General features: G+C 51.1%; 1 protein-coding gene across 4 annotated transcripts in view; it reads right to left on the bottom strand.

Annotated features, from left to right (window-relative positions):
• The window catches only part of NR6A1 (nuclear receptor subfamily 6 group A member 1), an 82,665-nt gene that overhangs the window by 6,254 nt on the left and 51,523 nt on the right, over window positions 1–24,888 (bottom strand). For 3 of the 4 annotated variants that reach the window (XM_062011737.1, XM_062011739.1, XM_062011740.1), the window contains 7 exons: window positions 14,627–14,857; window positions 11,240–11,295; window positions 9,137–9,294; window positions 8,094–8,321; window positions 7,204–7,458; window positions 2,948–3,069; window positions 593–745 (listed from right to left, as the gene is read on the bottom strand). In XM_062011737.1, the coding sequence (XP_061867721.1) occupies window positions 593–745; window positions 2,948–3,069; window positions 7,204–7,458; window positions 8,094–8,321; window positions 9,137–9,294; window positions 11,240–11,295; window positions 14,627–14,857 (1,203 nt within the window). The remainder of the gene's footprint in view (window positions 1–592; window positions 746–2,947; window positions 3,070–7,203; window positions 7,459–8,093; window positions 8,322–9,136; window positions 9,295–11,239; window positions 11,296–14,626; window positions 14,858–24,888) is intronic. The other variant, XM_062011738.1, reaches the window with a different exon arrangement.

The raw sequence follows: 24,888 nt of genomic DNA, 5'->3' as shown, positions 1-24,888 counted from the left end.
CCTTGACATGGGGAGGCAAGTGTCTCCCTTTGCCATAACATTCAGGAACAAACAACATTTTAGTAACATCAGACCTTGCAGATCTGATTAGTGACACCACCGCATGTGAAAATTCACCTGCGGGTTTCAGGGGCCCAGAGGAGCTGAAAGCCGGGGTGACACGGCAGCGCTGCCCGCTGCTCTGCTCATCAACCACTCCTTAATTAATGGCATTGCAGGCATCTGTTCCTTATGAGATAACGACTGAAGCCAGGATTACAGCCCTTTGAGACAGAACACCTCTGAGTCTGAGAGGAAGAAAATAAAACAAGAGCTGACCAAAGCACTTAAAGGGTGGTGGGTCAGAGCAGGGCACGTCCTCCTGGGAGCAGGACGGAACGCTGCGTCCGCCCACGCCACAGGGACAGCTTGCAAAGAGCCAGTCTGGCTGGGTGAGCTGGGCTTAGAGGAATGGGACAAGCTTCAATAGAAGCAGGTCCCACACAAACATCCTCTACCAAAGTTGACAAGGATTTCACCATTAGAATGCTCTTTTGAAGGCAAATGCCCTAACTCGCGTGTGACCCCAGCGGGACAGAGCTCAGAGCGTTACCTGCGATGTACCGTATCTCCGGCAGACACATCATGAGATCCGGGAAGCGGTTGGGCTGGTGGGGGTATTTGTACTCCGTGAAGTCCTGGCACACGTACCAGTACCGCTTATTCAGCTGCTCCAGCTGGGAGGCGTTAGACAGACCCCTGATGTCTGAAAGCAAACACCATTAGAGCAATGAAAACACAACACCCCAAAGGGGCAGCAGCCTCGTGCTTACTACCGTGTCTCCAGCAAAGACAAACCGACGGCTAGAGCTGTGATTCCATATCCTGTGTGAGCTGGGTCCCTGCTTTGCAACTGCCTCCCAGTGCCCAGCTCTCCCCTGCCGCGCCTGCGCCTCTGCACGCCCGTCTGGGCACAGGATTTCCTTCCACCAAAGCCCAGCATGAGGACGGGTAACGTCCTAAGCTGCTCATCTGCAGAGCTCAGTGGATGCTCTTGGAGATAACAGCTCCAGGAACCTTAAATCCTTGCCTGTCTGGTGTAAAGCAGCTGTGTGTCAAGGCTTAGTCCTCACGGTGGATTCCGTGTAATACTTGCTCAGACAGAAACATGTTGATTTTAGCTAAATCATCTTGGCTGAGGAAAGCACTCAACTCTATAATTCAAGGTATCATCATATTTCTCCCCATCTGCTTATGAATTATGTCGTATCAGCTTTATAAACTTGTCAACTTCTTATTTCTCAACTTAGCTTTGCCAACGTCAGGCCACACACACAAAGGGAAAAGGGACCTTTCCAAGCTATGAAACTGCCAGGAGGTCCCACTGCCATCGCTCAGCGTGACCAACAGCACTGGGACGCTGCCGCAGGTCCCAGAAGGACCCAGCATGGTGGGGTGAGGAAGCTGCAGACCCTCGGTGCAGCCTCGGGATTAGGAGCCCATCTGACAGAAGAGGCATTTATCTACTGCCCAAAAGCTGACTCTTAAAAATAATTCTCAGGTATTTCACATTAAAAAAAATTGCAAACTTCAACTAAAAATAAAAGAAGACAGGAAGTTAATGAAAATACATTCTGGAAAACAATAGAGACAGCTCAAGAAGTGCATTATCCAGTGTCAGGAAACTGCCCAGGGAAGCAAACCGGAACCTCAGCCCAGCGCAGATTGAAGTGTCAGCACTATCTCCTGCTGGAAATGAGTGGGGGAGGAGGGAGCCTGCAGCACATTTACAGACTGCAACTATCTTTCACAGCACAGAAAGACTTTGGGGACATTTATTTCCAAAATTACAGCTGAACACCATCCATTTAGCATTTGCCTCTCAACAATTTCCTTCATTTACAACATGAAGAAACGTTCTGCTTGGCCCCAGCCAACAGCCAGGAAAGAGGATGCACAGGCAGGGACAGACTGAGACAACCTGCGAGAGTGGGGACAGGAACAAGCACCACTGAGGAACACAACTGACTGATTTCAAACTATTTCAGCCCACTACACTTGTCAGGAAGCGACCAGGATCTTCACAGATGTTGAAGAATTACTCTGAAGGGACTCTGAAACATCCAGGCTCTCACAGCAGTCAGGTGTCAACTGTGGCTAATCGACAGGAGGACACGGTCCCTTCTCAGGCTGAATTCTCTGCCTGCACTTAAACTTTCATCAATACTTTTCACTTTGAAGAGTTACCATTAGGTACAGAATCCAAAAAGCAGGAAGCCAGCTAAGTGATCTCAGAATATCTCCTGAAGGTAAACGTTTTAAAGAGCTGGAAAAGCTCTAAAAATCCCCAAACAATGACTTGGTTTAAAAATTCACTCTTTGAAGTAGGAAAACCAACCACAACATTCAGTAGCTGGGAGCCTCTGAAAGGTTGTTATGCAAATACTCAGTGTTTACCTCAGAGAAAAACCACCCATGCAAATTCACCGGTTTGAAAGTGTCATTTAGTGAATTGCCTGAGCAGTTACCTAAAGCAGTAACACTTTCAGATGACACTCTGTTGATGAAGTTTGTTAGCAGCTGCTGACCTTGTGTAACTCACCCAAACCTTATCCTGAAAGGTTTCACCAACCTCTCTGTTCTGTTCTTTCTCTGGTACTGGTACCTTTGGCACATGTGTCAAATGACACACTTACTGTCCTTGGGGCCTATATTTAAAGGCAATACAAACTGGCTAAGCAAATGAATTCATTCACTTCCAGGGTTTCCTTCTGTGGGTCCCCAAGTCTCCCACCCAGCACGGCACACGGTCTGCACCACAGCAAAGGCACACTGAGAGGTTCCAAAGCTCAAGTCTCTTTGTGGGCCTTGGACTCCCTCCTCCCACATCTCAGCAGGGCAGCAAAGACTCCCCAGACATTTCAGAGAATTTCCCCGTGGGGCTGGTACCTTGGCTCTGTTAACTCACCTTGGTTTAGGAAGTTAATGGCTTTCATACACGCGTACTCCTCGTTGCTGACCTTCAACTGGTTAAACTTGCGAAAGAGGTAGATGAGCCGCTCCATCACCTCCATCCCCTCCTCACTGAACCTGGGGGACAGAGATCACACATCAGCACACACAGGGCACGGGCCAGACGATTAAGGCAAGAGGCTTATTAAAACAACTGCAGAGATCTGTGCAGCTTGCAAGAGAATTAAGAATAAACTGCCATCAAAACAGCCTGAAGCCTGATGGTGCCACTGAAGTAGAAGCAAGAAGGACAATGACTCAGTTACAAACCTGAATGCCAGAGCTATTTTAGCTAAGTACCATCTCTTGGCAATTCAGTTCACCAGCAGCCTGCTCTGACAGAGGAAATGGTCTGATGGAGCCAGGAATACTTTTGCCTGCTTGCAGGCACACTGCTTTGCCTCTCTGAGCTTGTATTGCTCCAGATTTCAATGAGGACAGTGACTTTGCACTTCTGGGCTAGCAAGGGGTTTCACTAAGCAGTTTGGGGAATGAGATGAGATTTCATTTACAAATGGAGTGACATTTGTCTTGTAGGACATGAAAATATCCCACAAAACACCCACTGTCCTGTCAGATGCCAAGGGGCAGTAGGTACCTCCCTCTGCCTGGTGTCACACTGCACCTATCTACAACAGAAAGCTGCTCACAGTCACCTTATCCTTACTCCTAATGGATATTTTTGTAGGATAAAAGCACCCCTAGCAATCCTTGGAGCACTTCCCCCTGTTCAAAACACAAGCTCTCACTCTCTTCTTCAACTTGTGCATTCCACCATTTGCAAAGTCCACTGCCAAGAGCAAAGTGCCTACAATGTTTCTTGCCTGCAGAGTGTCACTGGAAACAGCCTTGGTTTAAATACTGAGGAATTACACCAACCCACATGCACCAGTGGCACACACTCCATTCATCTGCCAGACAGGTGAGGAAGCTCAGCTCCCAGAAATTCCCAGGAGTGGCTCTCGGTGCTCTCTGCACTTCCACACAGCTGCATTTACTGCCCATTCGTTATGGTTTGTTAATTTTCCTTTGCTGAGAGCTTCTGGGATGAGACATACTGCAGGGAGGCTGGGATCCTTCTCACAAATACAAATATGCATGAAACCACAAATAACCAAAACGCTCAGGGGAGTGAATCTGCAGCCTACGGTCTAAGGTCGAGCTGTGCAGTCTGAGGAACGCATGCCATTTCCTCCTCAGCTTTCCCCCTCGGATAGGACGTGCAGGATCCAATACATAAATGAAAGCACATCAAGATCCCAGCAGAAAAGCACCACTGCTAGTGTGGCCTGTCAGGGACCTGGATCCACCACTGCACCAGCCCTGGAGACCTCACCAGGCACGGCTGTGCTCACGCCCGAATCTGCCTCGTCTGCCGAAAACAAGCTGCACGTTTCTGCTGAGCGCCCGACTCGCCCAGGGAAGCCAGTGACAGAGATGGCAATGGGAACCTCCCCAAAACCTCCTGGGAACTTGCCTGGTGGAGATTTTGGGGTTGCAGAATGGAAAAGCCATGGTGCAAGCAAGAGGCAGAAGCAGAGCTGGAGGGTGCGGAGGCTGCCCGTGCCCACGCTCCCAGACCATCCCACGCCTGCCAACAGCCCCCCAGGAACACATCTCCCCGCAACAGCCCCAGTTTCAAAGAAACCACATATTGCAAAAATGCTCAGAAGTGGGTCACAAGTGTTTAGGGAGGCTTCAGCTGTGCTCTGGCATTATACAGCACAAAGAATAAGAGCACAGCCAAGAAAGCCATCTTTGAATAGAACAGAAATAGAACGTTTTTCACTGAATACCTTATTTTGGCATGTGTGTTTGTTTACTTCAAAGTTATTTGTAAAATGCATGGTGGGGTCTGACCTCAGAGAAGTGAAAACAAGCTATCTGAACTGCAGGTCACTTCTTCAAGAAAGTAATATTGTCAGCGATGAAAGCCTTGTCGGCTAATCTAAAGTTGTACAAGTTTTCTTGCTCTCAAGTTGACATTAAAAATCTTGCAGGTGCAAGATTGCAAAGCTCAAGAAGTTAATGAGCACAAAGACCACTCAGTCTTCTGTTGGGTTTAATTGTTTTTAGAGCATGCACATTTTTACCAGCCACTCATCACTTCATAAATCCAGGAGAGCTCTTCTCTCATTCCTCCAAGTTGAACTGTCTTACTTTTCTGTGCATACTTTCCTCCCCCTTTCAAACAAAGCTGTTCTGTTTTTCACAGCCCTATTTCTTCTCGAGGACTGACTCCTCCACACACTTCTCCTTGCAGTTTACACCAGGCAAGTTTCTGGCTGGGAGTTATCTGGATCAGCTGGGGAGGAGGGGGAAGGGAAGTGCTATCAGGAGTGCTGGGGGAGGTCAGGAATCTATTCATTTCATATTCATCTCCAGAAAAACAGCACAATGAAAGAAAACATTTGATCTAGCAAGCAAACAGAACATGTAGCCAGTTGTTGGAAGCGATTAAAACACAGGGGCTGGGGAGCTTATCCTGTGCCTTCAGTCATCACCTACCTAAGCATTAGCATCGCTCCCACCATTTCGCTAAATAAGAACAGAAATTAACCCCCAAGATTATCCCAGCTCAGAGGCTGCTTCAGCTGCCCGTGAGATCCAACCAACTCTAGTTTGCAATCCTTACTGATCTGTGCCAGAGCTTTCCAAAAAAAATGGGGCTCTTTGAGAAGCCTCATAAGTCAGATCTCTCTCCATAAGAGCCCCTCACAAATCCAAAGGGATCAGCTTTTCCACGAGTGCATCACACAGGGAGACTGATCCCCACGAGCCCCTCACTGCCGCCTGCAGACAGCCAAGCCCCGGCTGAGCTACCGGCACAGCAGCCGAGAGGGAGCCACACAGCTCGAGACCCCTCATCTGTGCAGCTTCCTGCTAAATGGCTTTTTTGGTGTGCATTTCCCCATGTTACTAACAACAATTAATGACACCTGAAAAGCTAAATCAGAAGAAAAGAGTGCAGAAACATTCTGCTCCCAAGAACACGGATTCTGATCCGTGCACACGCATCTCCTCTGAAGGACTTTCAAGCCACCAGCCCTGAATCGCCGGTTGCTGAAGGGCGAGGATCCTCCTTTGTCTTGTTTTCCTGCCTCTCACTCGTATTTATCACAAACCCAAAATGAAACAAAACACTTTTCTTTTGAGGCTCTGGCCAGGACAGCAGGAACAAATGGAGGGCTGAATGCAGAACAAGTGTTATTGTGGTTTTCTATGCCCCTCACCGCTCCTCGCAGGAGCAGCACCAGATGCACGATGAATGGCTGAGCAGAACTGCACGGCAGAGGAACCTGCCCCAGGAAATGAGACACCTGGGTCCAGCTCTCGGCTCATCCTCGGTCTCAGCCCCTCGGTCAAAAAAGACACACAAAGGGGCCTGAAGGAACCGTCAGACACTGCGACGGCAGAGGAGCACAGCGCAGCTTCAAACCTCTGCTCACTGCGCACTTGCACTGCCTGGTGACAGCCAAGCCTGGCAAGGGGAGAGGGCAGATGGGGCAGATGTTAAAAGGGAGAGTGAGGAGCAGTTTCCGTAAATCCCACCTATTCTGCCACAATACTGTGAGTCTGCTACCCAAAGGAGGATCTGTCTGGCACCAAGACTAGAAAACAAAACATCCAAACCGAAAAACAACACCCTGACCAGAATGATGAATGAAAGGCAGGTTCCTCAGAGCATCAGATAGCACGTACCACGGAAAAAACAAGAGCTAAGTTGCAACATCTTTAAATTTATGTAATAAAAACAGTGAAATAGCAATTAATAACGAACACTTTGATAATACAGACAACCAGCTTCGGGAACAATCTTCCCACTGGCCCAAGAGGTTTTTAAATAAGACTTTCCGTTCTGTATTTCAGGGTTACTCAAAGTGTGGTTTGTTTTACTCTCCCCATTTAAAAGGCAATTTGTAGGGCAGTGCTGGAGGACAGCAGCATTGCTACAGGAACTTCAAAAAGCACCACAGAGCACCAGGAACCTTCACCCGCAGAAGGAAGTTTTGTTTCAACATTAACCATGGCATACTGTCTAAGCCTGGAACAACCACTCCCTTAAAAACAGAGCAGGAAAACAGCAGCAGGTAAGGTGGCCATCCTGGAAGAGGTGGTTAGCCGGTCACAGGGCCAGAAGCACACACCCAGCATCTTCCCAATGGCTCCTCCATCTCCTCCTTCCCCCACGGGCTCAGCCCGACGTCTCACCTGTGCAGCTCGTCGTCAGAGGGCGAGTACTTGGAGGTGACGTCTGCAAGGTCACCAAAGATCTGCTTGCTGTAAACAGTCAGTGAGGAGAGCAGGATCAGCTCTTGCCATGTAGAGCTGAGCAGGCAGGTATAGTCCTTGATGGAGAGTTCACAGAAGAACGGCAGCTTCTTGATCCAAGCAATCTGCCTGAAAAGCAATTCATCCGCCAGACGACACAACAACGCAAACAGCTCTGCCTGAGTCACTTTATACCTGCAGGCACAGTTAATATGAAGGCATAAAAACAATTAACAGCACTGAATGACATATTGTGAAGAGGCAGTTGAACAGCAAGGCAAACACCACAGCAATTGGCCCTCAATTACCCAACGTGCCGGTGCCTGGTACCATCCAGCAGCAGGACCATGAGGGCCAGCATCCAGACATGGGCTGCAAGGGGTCCCCTAATCCCCAGGGTCACCTATCCAGCCAGCACCCAGCCTGTCAGGCATGGGCAGCTCAGCCTCAGAAGCAGCCCTGCAGCTCTTGCCAATAGACAAATTACCCAGCTTTTCCCCACCCATGTGTATGCTTATTACCAGGCCTTTTGTACAGCTACTGCAGTCTAAGGGCTGAAACCCACGGAACCTTCCCCAGTGCTGGCTCAGCCTTGCCACAGAACCCGAGAGAGCTCCACGAGCACCAGCTCGAGCCCCAGGCAAGGGCACAGGCCACCCATGGGACAGGGTCCTGCTTGCTGCCAGTACCACAGCTGGATCTTCTCCCAGGAGCCCTGCTCCCCGTGTGAATCAGGCTGTGACCACATGCACCAGCCCGCCCTCACTGCCAGCAGCTCCCGCAGCACAGAATGCAGCCGCAGGGCCAGCAGCCGTGGGCCATGCACTCACCCGTCCTCGATGAGCATCGGCGTGCCCAGCGGCTCCAGGTCCTCTGCTGACACCAACTGATTGATAAGACTGTGGGACTGGGGGTCCAGGCTGCGTGTCTGGGGGGGCAGCAGAGCTGAGTGAGCAGAGTAGCTAAAAAGGTGCGGCAGGTACTGATAGTGCGTGGACACCGGCGTCCCGATGTACTGATCCCTGAGTGCAGCGAATCCATTCAGCTCCACAGACCTACTGGAAAAGGAAAAGCTTTTTAATTAAAACATTACATCCAGCTCCATTATAAATGTACAGAGGGAAAAACCAGAATAGAAATGCCTTTGTATTTAAAGCCTGCACTGGAAATGACAGAGGGTGAGCAGATCAGGCACCTTCCACTTGCCTCAGCTTGAGCCTGGCTGGGTTCCACTTCAGAGATTCGGGAACTGCAGCTGAGCAGCCATTCAGAGCCCCAAACTGTACAAAGCATTTCCCCCACAGCCTCCTTAGAGGGCCAGAATTTAGGATTGTAAGTTAAGGATTTACACAGCCAGTGAGCAGAAGTATCTCCTAGCTTAAGATGCAACTGAAAGCAGATGGAATGCGAGCCTGAGCACCTCACCACATTTACAATCAGAGGCTGGTGTTAACAGGGACTGACATTCATGTCACATCATCAATTAGAAACTTCAAGGGATAAATTCCTTTGCAAAATATGAGCACAGTGCAGAAGAAGAGCTTACACAGAATGAGGAATGAAAAGCAATCAAGTTCCTGTGATCTGGAGAAAAAAACTATTAATGCAAACTAAGAGAGATACTTAAAATGTCATTTTAACTCAGCATTGCCTTTGTCGTGTGCTCGTGAGCATTTCACCTCCCAGTTCATTTCTTTTCAGTCCAGTGGCTGTCTTCCTTAAAACACAATTAGAGATGCAAGAATCTGCAGTGTGCTCACTCTACACAAAGATGCACTCATGATGTACTTTTCCTACATTGACCCAAGGTATCCCTTGGGAAAAGACAGTCAAGAATCCTGCAAAACAAAATGCTTACAGGAGCCACTCCCACCTTGAAGATGGAGTAGAAACGGGTGAAGGCTGGTTGCTCTCAGAAACTCCATTTCCAGGGGAACTATGGTCACTGTCTCCGTTGTTGCTCCATGACATGTTTGCCTCTCCTTCAAATTCTTGCCCAGACATAATTCTCTCGATCTCTTCCTCTGATATCTGTCAAACACAGAATCATTATGGTTACTTCAGCTGAAACAAGGCAGAGCTTCAGTGCACCTTGACCATAAGGCCACATCCAACAGAGCTGCAACCAGCCCTCACCAGGGATCCCACTTTGCCACTGCTGCAGGTATCACATCTCTCCTTTACGTCTAACAATGTGCCAGAACAATTGTATTTACAGCTAATCGTGGTGACCTCAGTGTCTGCAGCACAGTCCCAGCGATGGTCACACAGCAGGCACGAACGGACACATGAAAAGATATCACACACACAGCAATGAGCCATAAATCAGCCCCGTCACACAGTGAAAAACCTGGGAGTAATTGAGGCCAGTCCGTCGGGAACATCACTCAGTACTGGGCAGAGGCAAAGGCAAACGTGGGGGTAGGCTCAGGTTTGATAAAGCAGTTGAGAGAGGCAAGGTGACATATATAAAATTAGCCAGGAAAACATACAGGGAATCATTGCTCACTATTTTTCTCCAGATGAGAACCAGATGGCACCCAAAGGAGTAATCCAGCATCTGATACTTCACACGGGTATTAGAGAGAAACAGAGACATGAAGATAAAAGGGATTCATTTTTTTTAAACAAGTTCACTGAAGTACAAAGTTCCAAGAACGAGCTGGGCATGCTCCTGCAGAGATGCTGCACCAGCAGGGAGGAAAATGCAACACAGAAGTTTGGGGGTTTTCTTAAAAAAACCCTGTTCATGTCCCTCAGCAAGGCTGTCACTGAACATGGACAGGCCTCAGGCTCTGCATGGAAGTGAACTCTGAACATCACTTTCAAGAGTCAAACATTGCTCAGGCAGCTTACTCCAGTCTTGCAGAAGTGTCAGAAACACTTGGAAGGCTTTACCCAGGCACAGAATCTGAGGAGTGTGATAGCTACAGAGCTTCACCTCAGGAAATGGAGCTGATGATGTAACCTATGGTCTGATTCTGACCAATTACACCAGTCTCGGATGAGGCAGGGCCCACTCTGGCCAGTAGAGGCTGCGGCGTCCCCACAGCTACACTGCTCAGAGAGGCAGGGCAAAGTGCTGCCTGGCCAGGAACAAAAAGCCTGTTCCTCTTCGACAGACTCACACAGGCACTGAGAATCACCAACTGCTGCTGTTACAAATGTGATGTTTGCAAACAGCACAAAATGTTCCATTATAACTAGGAGAACGTTTGGTAGCTTGAGCCAGGCTCTCTGCTGGCGAGCACAGGCACCGTGCCCAGCGCCTGCCCCTTCCCGGCTGGCTTTGGGGGACCTCGCCAAGCAGGCAGAGCCAGCTTCTCATGGTTTGCTTTTGGGCTGGGGTGAAGATTCTTCTCATAGGCACAGAGTGAGCAGAAAATGCTTTCAGTGTTATTTCTGTTTTATTAAAATAAATAGTAAAGTTTTGCAAGGCCTCTTTTCTAGAGGCAGGCTGGAAATGGCCATCATTTCTCACGCCTGCAGTACAAGCTGTTGTGCTGAATTGCCTCACGCTTTACAAGACATCTCCAGACAAGCTGAGCCATCAATCAGCGAGACATTTACTGGGTGCCCTGCTTGCAACAACCGAAGGAATTGCAGCAGGCAGCCCGTGAGATTTACTGGGAGCTGTGGAGGGCCGGGCGTCCTTGTGCGGCTCACAAAGGACAGAGCGCTGCGGGCTGTGTGAATGCACAAAGGTGCCTGGGATGCGCCGTGTGCCCTCCAGGGACAAGCAGGCACCGACCTGTAGTTACAAATCTACACTTCATGATGTATTTCTAACACTTGTGGAGAGTCAAAGCCCTGCTCTGCCAGCAGGGCTGAGAAAGGCTCAGTCAAATCAACCCTGATCCCATCCCACGCCGAGCCGCTGCCACGGCCCAAGCCCAACACCATGAGAGGAGCTGTGTGTCAGCACAAAAGAGCAAAAGCTGAAAGGAACTATGGAGAAGTGCCAGGATATTCTCACCTGGACAGGTCCAATGCTTTTGTTTCTGCCTCCTGGCATGCCATCCTCTCTGATTGCTGAAAGAAAACAACCAAACCTTGGTGAGGAACAGTACTGCTCAGAATCCCAGAAACACCATTTTGAAGGGAATCTTTGTATCTTAAAAGATTAGCTTTGTTCATTTAAGCAGTTTACACAGAATCCTCCAGTGCTTGCCAGGGCACTGGAGAGCTTGAGCAGTACACACCATCGTCCTCACTCCAAAGAGCATAAACACCTCGATGGGCCTTGAGCACTGCTTAGGGAATTTAGTTTATTCATGTGACAGGTAAAGAAGCAATAGCAATCCTTCCTCACGATTAATTCCAGCGTGATATGAGGAGCATCACATGAAAAGCAACCCTACTTCCCACCTGGAAATAACCCACTGAATGCCCATGACTGCCTGGAAAGGCAATGTGAACACTGGTACTTCTGACTGCACTGCCCACAGCCCCTGAGCCAGACCCCACCTGCAGAGACCCCGGCTGTGCTGCTCACCACACAGAGGTGATCCACCTCCCTGGGAACCAACATCACTGCTGGCACTGCACAGGGTCAGCTCTCCTACAGCTATCAGGGAAAATGGAGGGGAGACTTTCCCCCAGAAGGCTGAGTGCAAAGTCAACGTTTATAACGGGTCACCAGAGCCAGCCATGCAGTTTCCTTTCAGAAGGGCAGCCCAGTTTCTTAGTACAGCAGCTCAGCTGCGTTTTTAAGGCTCCTTATTGAAGCTCCCTGGGAATTGTTTAAAGTCCAATTAAGGGGATTATCCTGGAGCTGCTTCTCTACCTTCCTCTTGCCTCTGTTTTTCTTTTTATTGGCAGAGCAGCTCTGCAGAAGGCGACGGTGTTTGAGGACCAGCCCTGCTCCTTGTGTGCCTCCTCTCCTGGGCTGGGTCCCCCTGTTTATCAGGTCCCAATCTCTTTCCCACCATGACCTGGCCAGACTTGGCAGGCAGCTGCCTGCAGCTGCAGGGTGACCTTGCTGCTGCCGGCCTCACCCTGCTCACACACGGGGCTGATGGAGGCCCTCCCGAAGCACAAAATCACACCAAACTTAAGGAGAAAAATCTGCACCAGGAAAGCCACACTGCTACTTGATTTCAGATATGTTCAGCTCAAATCATCCCCAGCTGCCTCGGTGCTGCACTTACAGCTCAGGGATTACAGGGGCTGGTTCAGCTAAGGCAGTGCATCGGGGCAGAGCTATGCACACCCTGCCCTTGGACCTAAACTGCCTCTCCCAAAGCAGTAACCACAAGCCAGTGAATGCAAATCACCACATAAAAGCAGCCTAATGACCTAAAGCTCTGCTAGTCTGTGGCCAGCAGCAGGGATCCTGTGGCACCCTGCAACATCCTGTTAGGAGACCAGTGACACAATTTTAACCCTTCCAATGCAAACTCTGTCACCCCCATGTAACAGCAGGTATTCTCATTTAAAATGCCAGACAGCATTCATTTAAGCACACTGGAGAAGCCACAGCACGGGATACAAAAGTCATGGTGACCTTTACCACCACACAAACCTCAGCACACAGCAAGATGAGCTCAGGGCAATGAACGTGGCTGCTTCTGTTGCACCAAACTCTGCAAAAGGCATTTGGTTTTCATTTAAAAAACGAAACTGCTGTGAAGCTAAGCTGTCACGGGTAGCTCTGCCACCCCCTCCAGGCCTTTTGGACTTCCTGGAACTATGGTAACAGTTCCCCAGTTTGGGGGGCGTTTCTCTAGCTTCCCACCGCGCTGTGCTGCCGACGGTGACTCAGAAGCCGCCGCAGCCAACCGCGCTGGGAGCCACGGGCAGCCCTTGCCGTGACGGGCCGCGCCGGGCCGCCAGGGGGCGCTGCGCCCCCGCGCCTGAGCCGCGTGTGCCGGGAGCCCGCCGACACCGACCCTGGCGGCGCCCTGCGCCGGGCCTGCCCTGTGCCCTGTGCCCTGTGCCGGGACTGCCCTGTGCCGGGCCCTGTGCCCTGTGCCGGGACTGCCCTGTGCCGGGACTGCCCAGTGCCAGCCCCTCACTGCGCCCTGTCCCGGGCACCACTCAGCACCGGGCCCCTCACTCACTGCCACAGGGACACTGAGGGGCTGCAGCGTGGCCAGAGCCGGGCACAGAGCTGGGGAAGGGGCTGGAGCAGAAGGGTGCTGGGGAGGGGCTGAGGGAATGAGGGAGAAGCGATGAGCAGTCTCTAGAGGTCCATCCCATCCCTCCCATCCCGTTATTCTGTGTGAGCACTTCATGCTACAAACACCTAAACCAAACCAACCCAGCACCACACTCCTCTGTGACAGAGCCTTCCCCATCAAAGTCCCCAAGACCATTTGTAACCAAAGCAGCCAGGAGATAAGCTTTCCATCCTGGCCCCGAGACACATTTTCAAAGGAAGATCCCAGCGGATTTGCAGTAAATTTATGGAAGTTTTAGTGTTTCTGACAGGCGGCTTTCACATGAATGATGGCACCAAAGGCATCCATAGCTACATTTAAAAAACATGAGGTGACACTGTGTGGCTGCCAGGAAGGGGTCTCTGTCCATCTGCATGTCCAGGAAAGAGCATGAGCTGGGCTACAGCAGCACCACCGTCTGCAGCCATTACCCAGGAAATCTCTGCTTTGAGTGGGTAACAGTATTTCCAGAGATGAAAAAGTCACAAGATTCGAGTGACAATTAGGGACATGTGACACACATAAATCCCAGTTTAATTATTAATTTCTGACCTACTTAAGACTTTCCATCCTGAAGATGACACCGTAGCATTTCAGCACCTCCACACACAGGGACTACGAGGGGGCTGTCCCTAACCCAGACCACACCTGACTCCTCAGCGACCTTCAACTGGCAAAACCACCTCTGATGTTCCCCATCTCCACACGCTGCTGCCAGGAGACAAGTGACATCAACCAGAGACCCTCACACCTTATCAACAGGCAGCAACTGCAGGTCTAAGCTCCCCAAAGTCCAATCTCTGATCTCTTGGGACTTCAAAAGCCCCAAAACAAAAAAGTGAGTTCACTTTTGCCACATTAGCATATTGAAGCATAGAAATAGCAACCACCTTGCTCAGGGTAATTGCAAGGACAGATCTGCCAGGAAGACCAGTAACAAACTGCCACTTTCCCTGAGAAAAGGGATCACAACAATCAGTTTTCCAAACACTCAGGTGTGCTGCTGTTCATACACGTTTCCCTCCAACACAGGGTAGTTCCGAAATAATCTTTGATCTATGTGTAACTTTGGTGAGTTTCACTTTTTCCTGTCAAGACTTTGAGAGGCAGAAGTACAATGCCAAATGGCAGCTGAGGAAGGGCAGGGAGCATCAGTAACCCCAGCCCGAGCCTCCGCCAGCACAGAGCCCGCTTCTCCTCACCTTTCCTGTTCATCCCCATCTGGAGGCATTTGAGCAGCCGGCAGTACTGGCACCTGTTGCGCTGTTTGCGTGACATGACGCAGTTCTTGTCCCGGCTGCATCTGTAAACCCGCTTGTTGCAGATGCTCCTTTTGAAGAACCCCTTGCAGCCCTCGCAGGAGATGATCCCATAGTGCAGCCCCGTCGCTCTGTCCCCGCAGATCAGGCAGGTTCGCTGATCCACCCGCTCATCTGCAAGAGAAGGGGAAAGGCTTTGTGGTCACCAAAACGGCCTCACTGAGCAATCTGAAACTCTCCCCAGGGCAGTGGGAAAGCCTCAGCACACCGTGGCCTGCCCAGACGAGGCAGCTCACCCAGAAACACCAGGCTCAGCAGCCCGGCACAGCAGGGCCAGAGGTGCCAGTGGCACGAGGCTCCTCACCGCCCCTGCTCAGTCAGCAGAGCGAGGTGTGCAGAGGTGTGCAGCTTTGAAGCCTCACAGGCCTGCCACAAATCCAGTTCCATGACTACCAATAAAATCACTTCAATCTAGAAATTCTCAATGGTGGCAAGAAGAATGAAGAAAAGTAAACCCCAAGTTTAAAAACCAGCCTCTCAGAAATGCCCTGAGTTACACAGTATATCAGAATTGAAAGCAGTTTGGGAAAGGAAGCACCATTTACATCACAAGAAGCAGTTACAACCCTAAGAGGCCACACACTGCAGTGCCTTCCATGGGCAAGTGGCCAAACCCATCACCTGGGGAAACGAGTCCCTGGGCAGCCTCCCCAGCACTACCTTATGTATTCCCTGAATGAAAGACAGAGATCAGAGCACAGAAACGGATGATGACATCTTCCCATCAGTGTGGCACACACATGCTGTGCTGTGTTGCCCTGCAAGTTGATTTTATGCCCAATTTTCAGGTTTTCCTCTGAACACTCAACAATGGCAACTTGTCCAGATGTCGAGGGGGATACAGCGATGCTCCATGACGGGCCTTGATGGATAAAGGAAAGTGGTTGAGAAGAACGGTGGGAGGTGGGGAGAGGGCAGCAAGAGAAGGGAAACAGAAACATAAAGAGATAGTACAAGGGACAGAAAGAATAATAAAAAAAGACATGAAGAGCAAGAAGGAGGGAAGGAAGAGCACAAACTCTAAACACAAAACACCTGTCATGACTACTCCAGAGAAAGATGTCGCAGCAGAGCAGGCAGAGGGAAGCCTGGTGCAGCACCGGGGGAGGCAGGGGCTGAAGCAGGATGGGCAGCTGCTCGCTGCTCTGCTCCCCACAGCTCCTGCCTTCTGGCACCCAGCAAAACCACACAGTCCCTGCAAAACACCAGCCTAACTGCAGTACTGGCTTGTGAAGATGATAAACTGGCTCAACCTCACTTCAGCACAAGACCGAGACTGGTTTTCCTCACTCATTGGATTGGGGAGTTTTCTGAGAAAAAACCATTCTTATCTCCAGGATTTCTGGAGCAGCAGGAGGTAGAAGACACAGTCAAGAGCTCTGCAATCTTGATAAAGCCTAAGCAACCTGACAAACCAGTGTGTAGCTTCTTACTGCTGGAGAACATGTAAATGCAATAGAAATAAATGAGCCAAATGTGTTAGGATGAGAAATTAAACCAGTTTTTGGCTGCAAAAGCCAAGCAAAAATCTAAACCAGCTGCTGTTATTCATAAGCAGCTTTCTCCACCGTTCAAACCCAGCAGAAACCAAACCCAATCTGTAGTAATCTTTAAAAGGTTTGTTAATCACAGCATGCAAAAACGCACTTTTCTGCAAATTTCAGTGCAATTGTTATAAAACCTTAAAATGAAGTGGTGTATGAATAAACACAGACTTTAAATAGACGTTCACAGTGTCACCACCACACTAAAACATTCCCAGTTTTACAGGACAGACAACTTCAGGTATGTGCTTAAGGCAGAGCCCAGGAATGCTGGTACAGATCAGGACGGGGGCTATCTGAGCATCTCACTGAAGGAAGGTGGCTAAACATGACTTTGTAGTCACCAGTTGCATAATCTCTACCTTCAGCTATCTGATAAAACATTGGGAGGGGGCTGGGGATTAGCCTGGGACAGAAGAGTCCTCTCTATCTGCAGGGTTTAGCTCAGCCACAGCTTAACTCCTGGCCCTTCCCCCAGCAGTGCCATAAACCGTGGGCGCTGGGGGATCCCGGGGTCAGCAGCAGCCGCTGTGCTCGCTGCCGGGCACGGGGCCGGGCAAGCTGGGGCCAAATTAGGGAGCCATGAAACTACAGCCTTCCACGTGGGGAAAGGCAGCAAAGGATGTGGTGGAGCCTGGCACTGTGCAGTGCTGGAGCCCAGCGTGTGGCGGGGCTCCCTCTGAACCCCGGGAGCGTGGCGGGGCTCCCCCTCAGCCCACACTGAGGATGTGAACCAGGGCTCATTCCCAGGCACAGATGTTTTGTTGTGGGAAGAAAAGGGCCGCTGCCTGGCAAGCATGGGAAGCCTGGGTGATGGCAGCAAGGAAGAAAGGGAATCCCTCCCTCTCTGTCCCCATCTCCCCAGGAGCAGGGTGAGGCAAGGCGGTGTGAACGGCCCCATCACCACGATACCTGCAGTGTCTCCCTGCAGAAGCTGTTCACTGGGTGAGCTTCCAGATTAAAGTTCACCCTATAACAGCAGCACACCCCGTGAACAAAGACACAGACCTCCAGGCACTAGAGAGGTGCTGTGCACCCCATAAACTGCTGCTCATGTACAACCAGCAGCTCAAAAATAATTACCTGCAGAAAGCCTTAGAGTCAGAGGTTTAAAAAACGCTGTGGGCCCCGTGAGCAGGCCCAGGCTGCTCCCCCTGCAGCACACGGGCTTGGCAGCTCCTGACCTTTGCTATTTTTCACCCTACTTAATGCAAGTGCCTTGTGCAGGGAAAGGGTGGGACAGCCAGGGCAGAGCTGCAGAAATAGGGAAGCACAGGCAAACTTGAAGCAGTTTTGCATTGGGGATGCTCTGAACTCCCTTAGCCTTGGAAATTCACTAGAATATCAGAACACATCGTAAGTACAACAAGGTGTAAGTGGATTTGCCCCCGCTGCCTCCTCCCTGGCTGTTACCTCTGTCTTTCGGACCCCACTGGTTTCAAAAGCCGTACAACACAATGTAAATTAGGAAACAGGGAAACGATAAGAAGTTTTTGCAAACACCTTGCACGTGGTTTACTTCAGAGAAAGAGGGCCAGGGAAACCTCCCCCCCCCAATTTTCCTGATGAGTCTTACATTTAACCAACTCATACACGGGATATTCTGGCTTTGTTCTCAGAACCCATTGTAGCAGGGGCCACTAAATCAAACAGTTGCTGCTACGACAAAAGCACTCACAAAAATCTCAACCTCATCTTGAACCCTGAAGATTTTTATGGCTACTCCCTCGCTAGCCCCTCCCCGAAGCCACTTTAAAGGCCGCATTGTTTTCAGAGGTCATGGGAGGTTTCATACCACATTTTAATACAATGTAAATTCTCCAAGAATATTAGGATGTTATACAAGAGTCACAGAAGATGGTGCGAGAAAGAAATCTCTGCTTGCCTATGTTTATCAGGTAACGGCAGAAGCAATAAAGCTGAATTTTAAGACTTGCTTTTCCTCTCAGCAAAACGAGGACCTTGACAATTTTACAGAGAATTCCTGTGGATTTCCAGAAGGAAATGCCTTTGAACCTGCTGAAGCACACGGCGAAGACACAGATAGCAAACACTAAAGCACATGAATGAGCACATAAAATACACAACAAATAAATGAAAGTTTGAGGACACACCCCAGCCCTCAGCGAGCCTCCATCCCTGCTCCCACCTGTACCCCCCGAGCAGGCTCCAGGGAAGCGCCAGCGGTGTCCGAGCTGCTGGGGGCACGGGGAGGGTCACACTCGCCCCTGCAGATGCAGCATCAAACCACACAGCACCTATTCCTATGCACAGACTTCCCTCAGCAGTAAGGCCCCGTGGCAGTGCAGACAGCCTGCCAGACCTGGAATATCAGTGCGCTGTAACGGAGCAGAAACAAAGACTTTCTTTCCTAGAGGGAGGCCAAAAGCAAAGGCGCAAACCCAAACCTGCAGAGGTTTAGGATCGGTGCTGGGATCGGGCCCTGGGGGAAAGCGGGAGGGAGGACTCTGAAAACTTCCCATTGATACAACAGAATATGATTTACAGCTAAGAAACTCTTTCACAGCTAAAAAAAAAGGTTATGGACAACACTCGGCGCTGTGATTCATTAATACATTTTACATCAACTGCTGATCATTTATCTGCTGGGTGACGAGCTTGCCCTATCACACACAGCTCCTGTGTTTAAACCTCAAGCTGCTGAATACCAGCTGTTTGGGGAGGGGGGGTGAGGGGAGCTCTCACACATGTGTTACTTAAATCCTCCCAAATCCCACTCGTCTCTTGCCTCTGGTGATGCCTCAAACACAAACAAACATGTTAGGGTTTCTTTTTCCCCTGGTAAGATCCTCATGATTTCTTTTCATTGTCAATTTCCAGTTTCAAGGAAACCATCTTGTTAAATTCAAGATGCAGAACCGGAGTCATTCTCCCCTCACTGCTGAGCAGGGCATTGTCCTAACAAGCCCACCCCTAAAACCAGGCGCGTCCGCTTAAAGGGCTTTTCTTTAACTTATAATCGATGAACACAGGGATTAAATTTTCTGTTCAGCAGCCCCTGGCCGGGCCAGCAGCAGCCTCGGCGGCCGAGCCCAGCGCCCGGCGCACAATGGGCCGGGGCATCCCGCTCCTGCACCCCACCGACCCCACAGATGGGGGTCCCAGCCCCACGCTGGCCGCAGGCGAAGGGCCCGGCGTCCTGCCTGGCCACGCCGGGCTCAAAGAGCAGATTGTGCTGCCCCGGATCAGGCGGCCATGGGGAGAGCCTGAATAGAATTAACCCTCTGTGAACTAAAACAAAAACATTTGTGTGCCCAGCTGGGAGAAAGGTTAATTTAAATGGACAAGCCTCCTCCAGCCCTTTAAAAAAGGGGAAAGAAAGAGGCTGCCTGCAATCTTACGCTCTGTACTGTAAGATGTTCCACTTAGAGACACACGCCAACCAAGTACTGAAAGAGGAGAAATGCTGACAGAGAAACAGCCAGCACATCTTAGTTTTGCTCTCCTCTCCAGCCATTAAAGCCAAAACCGATGGTCTCGTCCCACAATTGTTTTGTTTCTGACAAAGAAGAGTTTAGTCAAAGGAAAACCCTCGTGAGAAAACAGAAATCATTGGCTGCTCTTTTCTGGGAGGTATAAATCAAGAGCATGCAGCTGATGAAGCCCATCACCCTTTCCTTCCGAGGCTGGGATCGATCCATTTGCATATCAAAAACTCATCTGTGAGATGCAACTGCTGCGGGCAAGCTGGGAGCCCCCTTCCCTGGCCCAGCCTCCCCCCTCACCCCAACACCCAGCCTGCTCCCCAGAGCACCCAGGGCCAGCCCTGCCAGGCAGGAGCCAGCCGAGGGACCCTGCGAGCCCCCGGCCCCAACCCATTGTGCAGCCCAGGAGAACAGGCAGCAGAGCCTGATCCTTCACCGCGGCCAGTTGTTGCACAAAGAGTTTGGAACAAAAGCCCCCCGCACCAAAACGGGCCCCCCTCAGCCCAAACAGCAGCTGCGGGCACAGGCAGGAGGGTCTCGGCCGTGCTACCCACCTTGAGGCAGCCACAGATCCAGGCTGAGCGGAACCGGCACCTTCCCAAGGCAGCAACTTTCTCTAAACCAACTCGGGGAGCGCATCCAGCCCTCTGCCTGCGCCGGCCCGCTCCTGCGCGGCCGCACGCCCGGCTGCAACCCGCCGCACACTCGGGGCTTTCCAACTGATACCTTACAGAGCAGTGATGATTAAAAACTGTCTTGCCAGCCTGAAAACCATCCTCTTGGACCTCTCCAACTCGTCAAGATTGCAACGACTGAGAACGGTGTGGAATTAAGCCAATCTAAGATTAAACCGTGCCCAGCACCCCCCGCAGCCGCTGCCCTACAGGAGCCTGGGCCCAGGCACCACTCCAAATAGTGACTTTCTGAAATGTGTTACCCAAACGGCCAACGTGCCTTCCCAAAGTATTTCGTCTGTATTCTCCCTTCCAGCATAGGAATATCTTCTAAAGCGGGTGTAACATATCAGCGCACCAGCCTCAGCCCCGGGGGAAACGGAGCCGAGTCACCCAGTGCCTCCGTGACCCCGCTGCTATCAATAACTAACAATACTAAAAACAGCTCGTCCAGATGGTGAAAGGGATTAGGAAGTTTAAAATCTAAACAAATTAAGCCATAAACCGAACCGATACCGGGCTTGTGGTGTTTTTTTCCCAGCGGCACGATCCGGGCCGCAGCTGAGCGCTGCCGTGCCGGGCCAGCAAACACGGGAAGACAAGGAAAGAGCCCTGCCCAGGGGCTTCAGCGCCCGCCCCGAGCGCCCTCCGCGCCCCAACACAGCCCGGTGCCCGCGGCCGCGCTCACCTTCCATGCAGGTCGAGTCCCGCTTCATCCCCCCGGCGCCGCGCTCCTAAGGCCGCCTCATGGCGACGGCGCGGCGGGGAGCGGGGCCAGCGGCGCGGGCGAGCGAGCAGCCCGGCTCGGCCATCGCCGCCGACCGCGGGCCGGCCCTATGCTAACGAGCCGTGATGTCAGCGCCGGGGGGCGGGGAGGGGCCGCTCGCCCGGGGTCTCCGCCGAAGGCCGGTCCCCAGGCGGGCAGCGGCGGCCGCCGGCCCCGGAGCTGAGCGCGGGCACGGCCACGCGTGGCTTTCGCACCGGCTTCCCAGCACGGCCACGGGAGCCGGCCGCTGCGGGACCCAACTAACGCGCACGCCAGGAAAACACGAAGTGCTAGTGTGACATTTATGGCTTTAAGCTGGTAACAAGTGTTGGCCAAAAGCCATGCTTAGCTTTAATCCTCACTGAAACGCGAGCTCGGATGGGTGGATGGGTCCCACTTTACAGCCGAGCAAGGACAGGCAGCAACGGGCACGGGAAGGCACCGTGCTGCCCGCCAGCGAGCTCTGCCCTGCGCCCACCCCGGCACAGCCGGCAGCCACAGCCCCAGCCAGCACGCACCGGGGCTCCCAGCAGGCACAGACCGGGGACTCGGCGCTGGCGGTGGTCCCAGGGGCCCAGAGCCCTCCTTGTGGGACAGGGAAACACATGCACTTTGTCATAACACACATTTCCAACAGGGCACCAGCAACGCCACACAAGCTCACGCTCCATCCCACAGTCTTCATTTACAGAAAGGTGGTAGTTGCCAGACAAGCAGAAGCACAACCTATTCTCACATCCCCATCAGCCATGCCCAACACCAGCACTCTGGAGGAAAGCTCATGAAGCTGCTATACAACCCATTTTCTATCCTCTGAGACAGCACAGGACTGGTTGAGAAAAGTGACTTTCATCATCAGCTTCATCAAAGCTGACTTGAAGAGCAGTACTCAGATTAACATGGAAAACAAATCTGGCTCCAGAAAAAAATACACCTGCTGAGACACGCTGGGAAATCGGGGCTCCTGCCTTCCGCCTGCAGGCACGTTCTGCTGTCGGCTTTGAACTGCCGTGGTACCATCTTAAAACTGGGATGTAGTGGGGGAAAAACCCAACCACTGCCTGAACAAACACGAACAGATCAGGAAATAAAAGGAGGTGTGCCATCAGCAGGAACAAGGGATCCCTGAGTCCCTGAGAGAGCAGGTCCCATGGGAGGACTGGTGTGGCTGATGCTGCCGGGGATGAGTGAGCCGTGCAGCCCGGTTCTGGTGGCCTGAACCACACGGTGTGTGCGAGGAGATGATGGACAGGGCAGAGCTGGTGCACGCGCAGCTGGTGATGGACAAGTGCAAAGGTCAATTAAATGATTGGAACTGAACAGTATGATCTACACCAGCTTGTCAGCGAGCTGGTATTCACTTTCCTAATAGGACACAAATAAGTTCAGCAGCACTACTGCTAAAGCGGAGTTACAATCACATTAGCTGCGACAAGAAAACTTGCACTATAATGACAAAAAATGCACACGGCTTGTCTCTGCCTCTGAGCTTAGTGTCCCTGCAAGCTTTCATAACAATAAACCCATAGCTGATTTATCTGCCTGCCTCAAAACAGGTACCACTATGGCTGCACCGGTAATGGCTCTGTCAGATAGAGCCATGCATTTCTCTGCAGCTGTGAATGTTGTCAGGAAGCTCTTCTGCTCCTTCATCTTCCTCCTGGGATAAACTCAGCATTGGATATTGATCAGTTCATGTGTCCTTAGCACTTCAAACATGGGATGTCCGATATCCTGTCCCCATTGTCAGCTGGGTTTGAACAAGCCCAAACCAATGCTCACTACACCAAGACATTTAAGGGAACAGCCAAAGCCGTTTGTGCCGATGCCCAGTTGAGCCTGTGCTCCTGATGCCTATGCTGACTCCCTCCAAAATTCAGGGTCTGTTTCTGCTCCTTATCCTGAGGACCACAGGGCCGAAACCATGCTCTGAGAAACGGCTGAGTTAAAATAAACAAAGCACAGACAGAGGCAACAAAAGAGGTCATATTTCACCCCATCCCAAGCCTGAAATTTTATTGCCTTCTGGTGACATCCAGCAACGCAAATAACCCCATGTGTGTGCAGAAGCAGAGCTCAGCAGCATCCTCCTGGCAGCCTGGGCACCCTGCTCCAGCTGACCTTGCTTGGGGAGGGGGTCCAACCAGTCAGTCTCAGGTCCGTGCCGTGACTCTGCCCGTCACAGGGCCGTGTGTAAGCCGCGTTCCTGCGGGAGCAGGTGCATGCTGCAGGAGCGAGCTCTCGCAAACCACCACTGCAATGGGCCACGGCTCCCGTTTGCTTATGCTGTAAATCTGTAAAGTTGCTGTGTTGGTCCTTGACATACTCTTTGGATTGACCTCTGTTTTTTCACTTTGGAGGTTACCAAAGCAGGGCTGTGCGAGCAGCCTGCTCCCCTGCCCTCGCAGCGCATGGCCAAGGTAAGGCAGCCCTGGCTGCACTATTGACACAGCTGTTTGCAATTGTGCCTGCTCCCAAAGCTCCGCATTCTTCATCCCATGTGAGCACACCGCTGCTCCCAGCACCCCCCGGAGAAGTGTGACCAGAATGCAGAGTGCATATTTTGTAACAGCGCAGTGCCATGTGGATACAGCAATTTGAAATGAAGCAACTTAATCTTCAGGATAAGAGGCCGGCACGAAGTTGCTCACACAACTGCTGCTGGGATTCAAAACAGAGATACAACGAAAAAACACTCCACCCTGCTAATTCAGAAACAACTGCAAGCATAGACAAAAGCTGTCTGGGAAAAAGGATAACTGGCCAAACAACTTAAATCTTCCAAATTACTCAAAACTCACATTAAATACACATGTCACAGTTTGTCCATAATAAATCCTGAAGGGCAGAAAATAATTGCAGAGCTCTGGAACTGTTCTGTAAAAGGAGAGGCCAAACAAGGAATGGGCAGAGAGGGCAGGCAAAGAGACAAGATTAATTCCGTTGTCTGAAACAAACAGCCTTAAAGCAAGTTTGGTAAAAGGAAAAATACCGTGGCTGGCTCTTACTTCAGCTGGAATCAGCCAATTCCCACTCCAAAAAGAAAACGCCGATGCTACTGTAACAGACATCTAAAACTGTAGAGTGACACCAGTTCATAATAGGAAAAGCCAAAACCATTGCCAAAAACTGGACAAGTGACACCGCTGCCTGCAACAGATTTATTGTCTTGACATTAAAGCCATAAGGGACCGGCACGGGAAGCAAAAGGAGGACACAGGAAGATCTCCAGGGTATGCTGAGCAGTGGCTCATCCCGTTACCCACATGGTCCTTCTCTGCAAGTGAGGGCAGGAAAACGCTGCCTCTTGCTGCAATTTGTTCAGTGAGCTGCAGTGCCAGGCAAAGCAGGAGATGACCGGTTATAAATGTGGCAGGAGGAAAGGAAAAGATGCATGAGCATTGTGCAACACTTTCAAAGGCAACTTGCAGAATTGCAGGTGTGCTTTGAGAGCCTTTCCTTAAGCACATTTTCCCTATTTGCTTTTGGGAACAGGGGAGTTTTGCCTGGGCTGCCTGCGGGAAGTGACCCGGCAGGGAGGAGTGGAGTGGGCACTGCCACTCTCACCAAGTGCTCCCAGGCACATGCTGAGACCAAAACTCCAGGGAGAAGGAATACTCAAAAGACAGGACTTTTTTCATAAACGTAGAGTCCAACTGGAGTCATGAGGCAGCACTGCAATGGGGCAGACACTGCCAGACCAGGACAGCCAAGG

This window comes from Colius striatus, chromosome 19 (assembly GCF_028858725.1).
Source record: "Colius striatus isolate bColStr4 chromosome 19, bColStr4.1.hap1, whole genome shotgun sequence".
Lineage (NCBI taxonomy): Eukaryota > Metazoa > Chordata > Aves > Coliiformes > Coliidae > Colius > Colius striatus.
The sequence above is the reverse complement of the archived record's forward strand: the minus strand, read 5'-3'. Positions and strand labels throughout refer to the sequence as shown.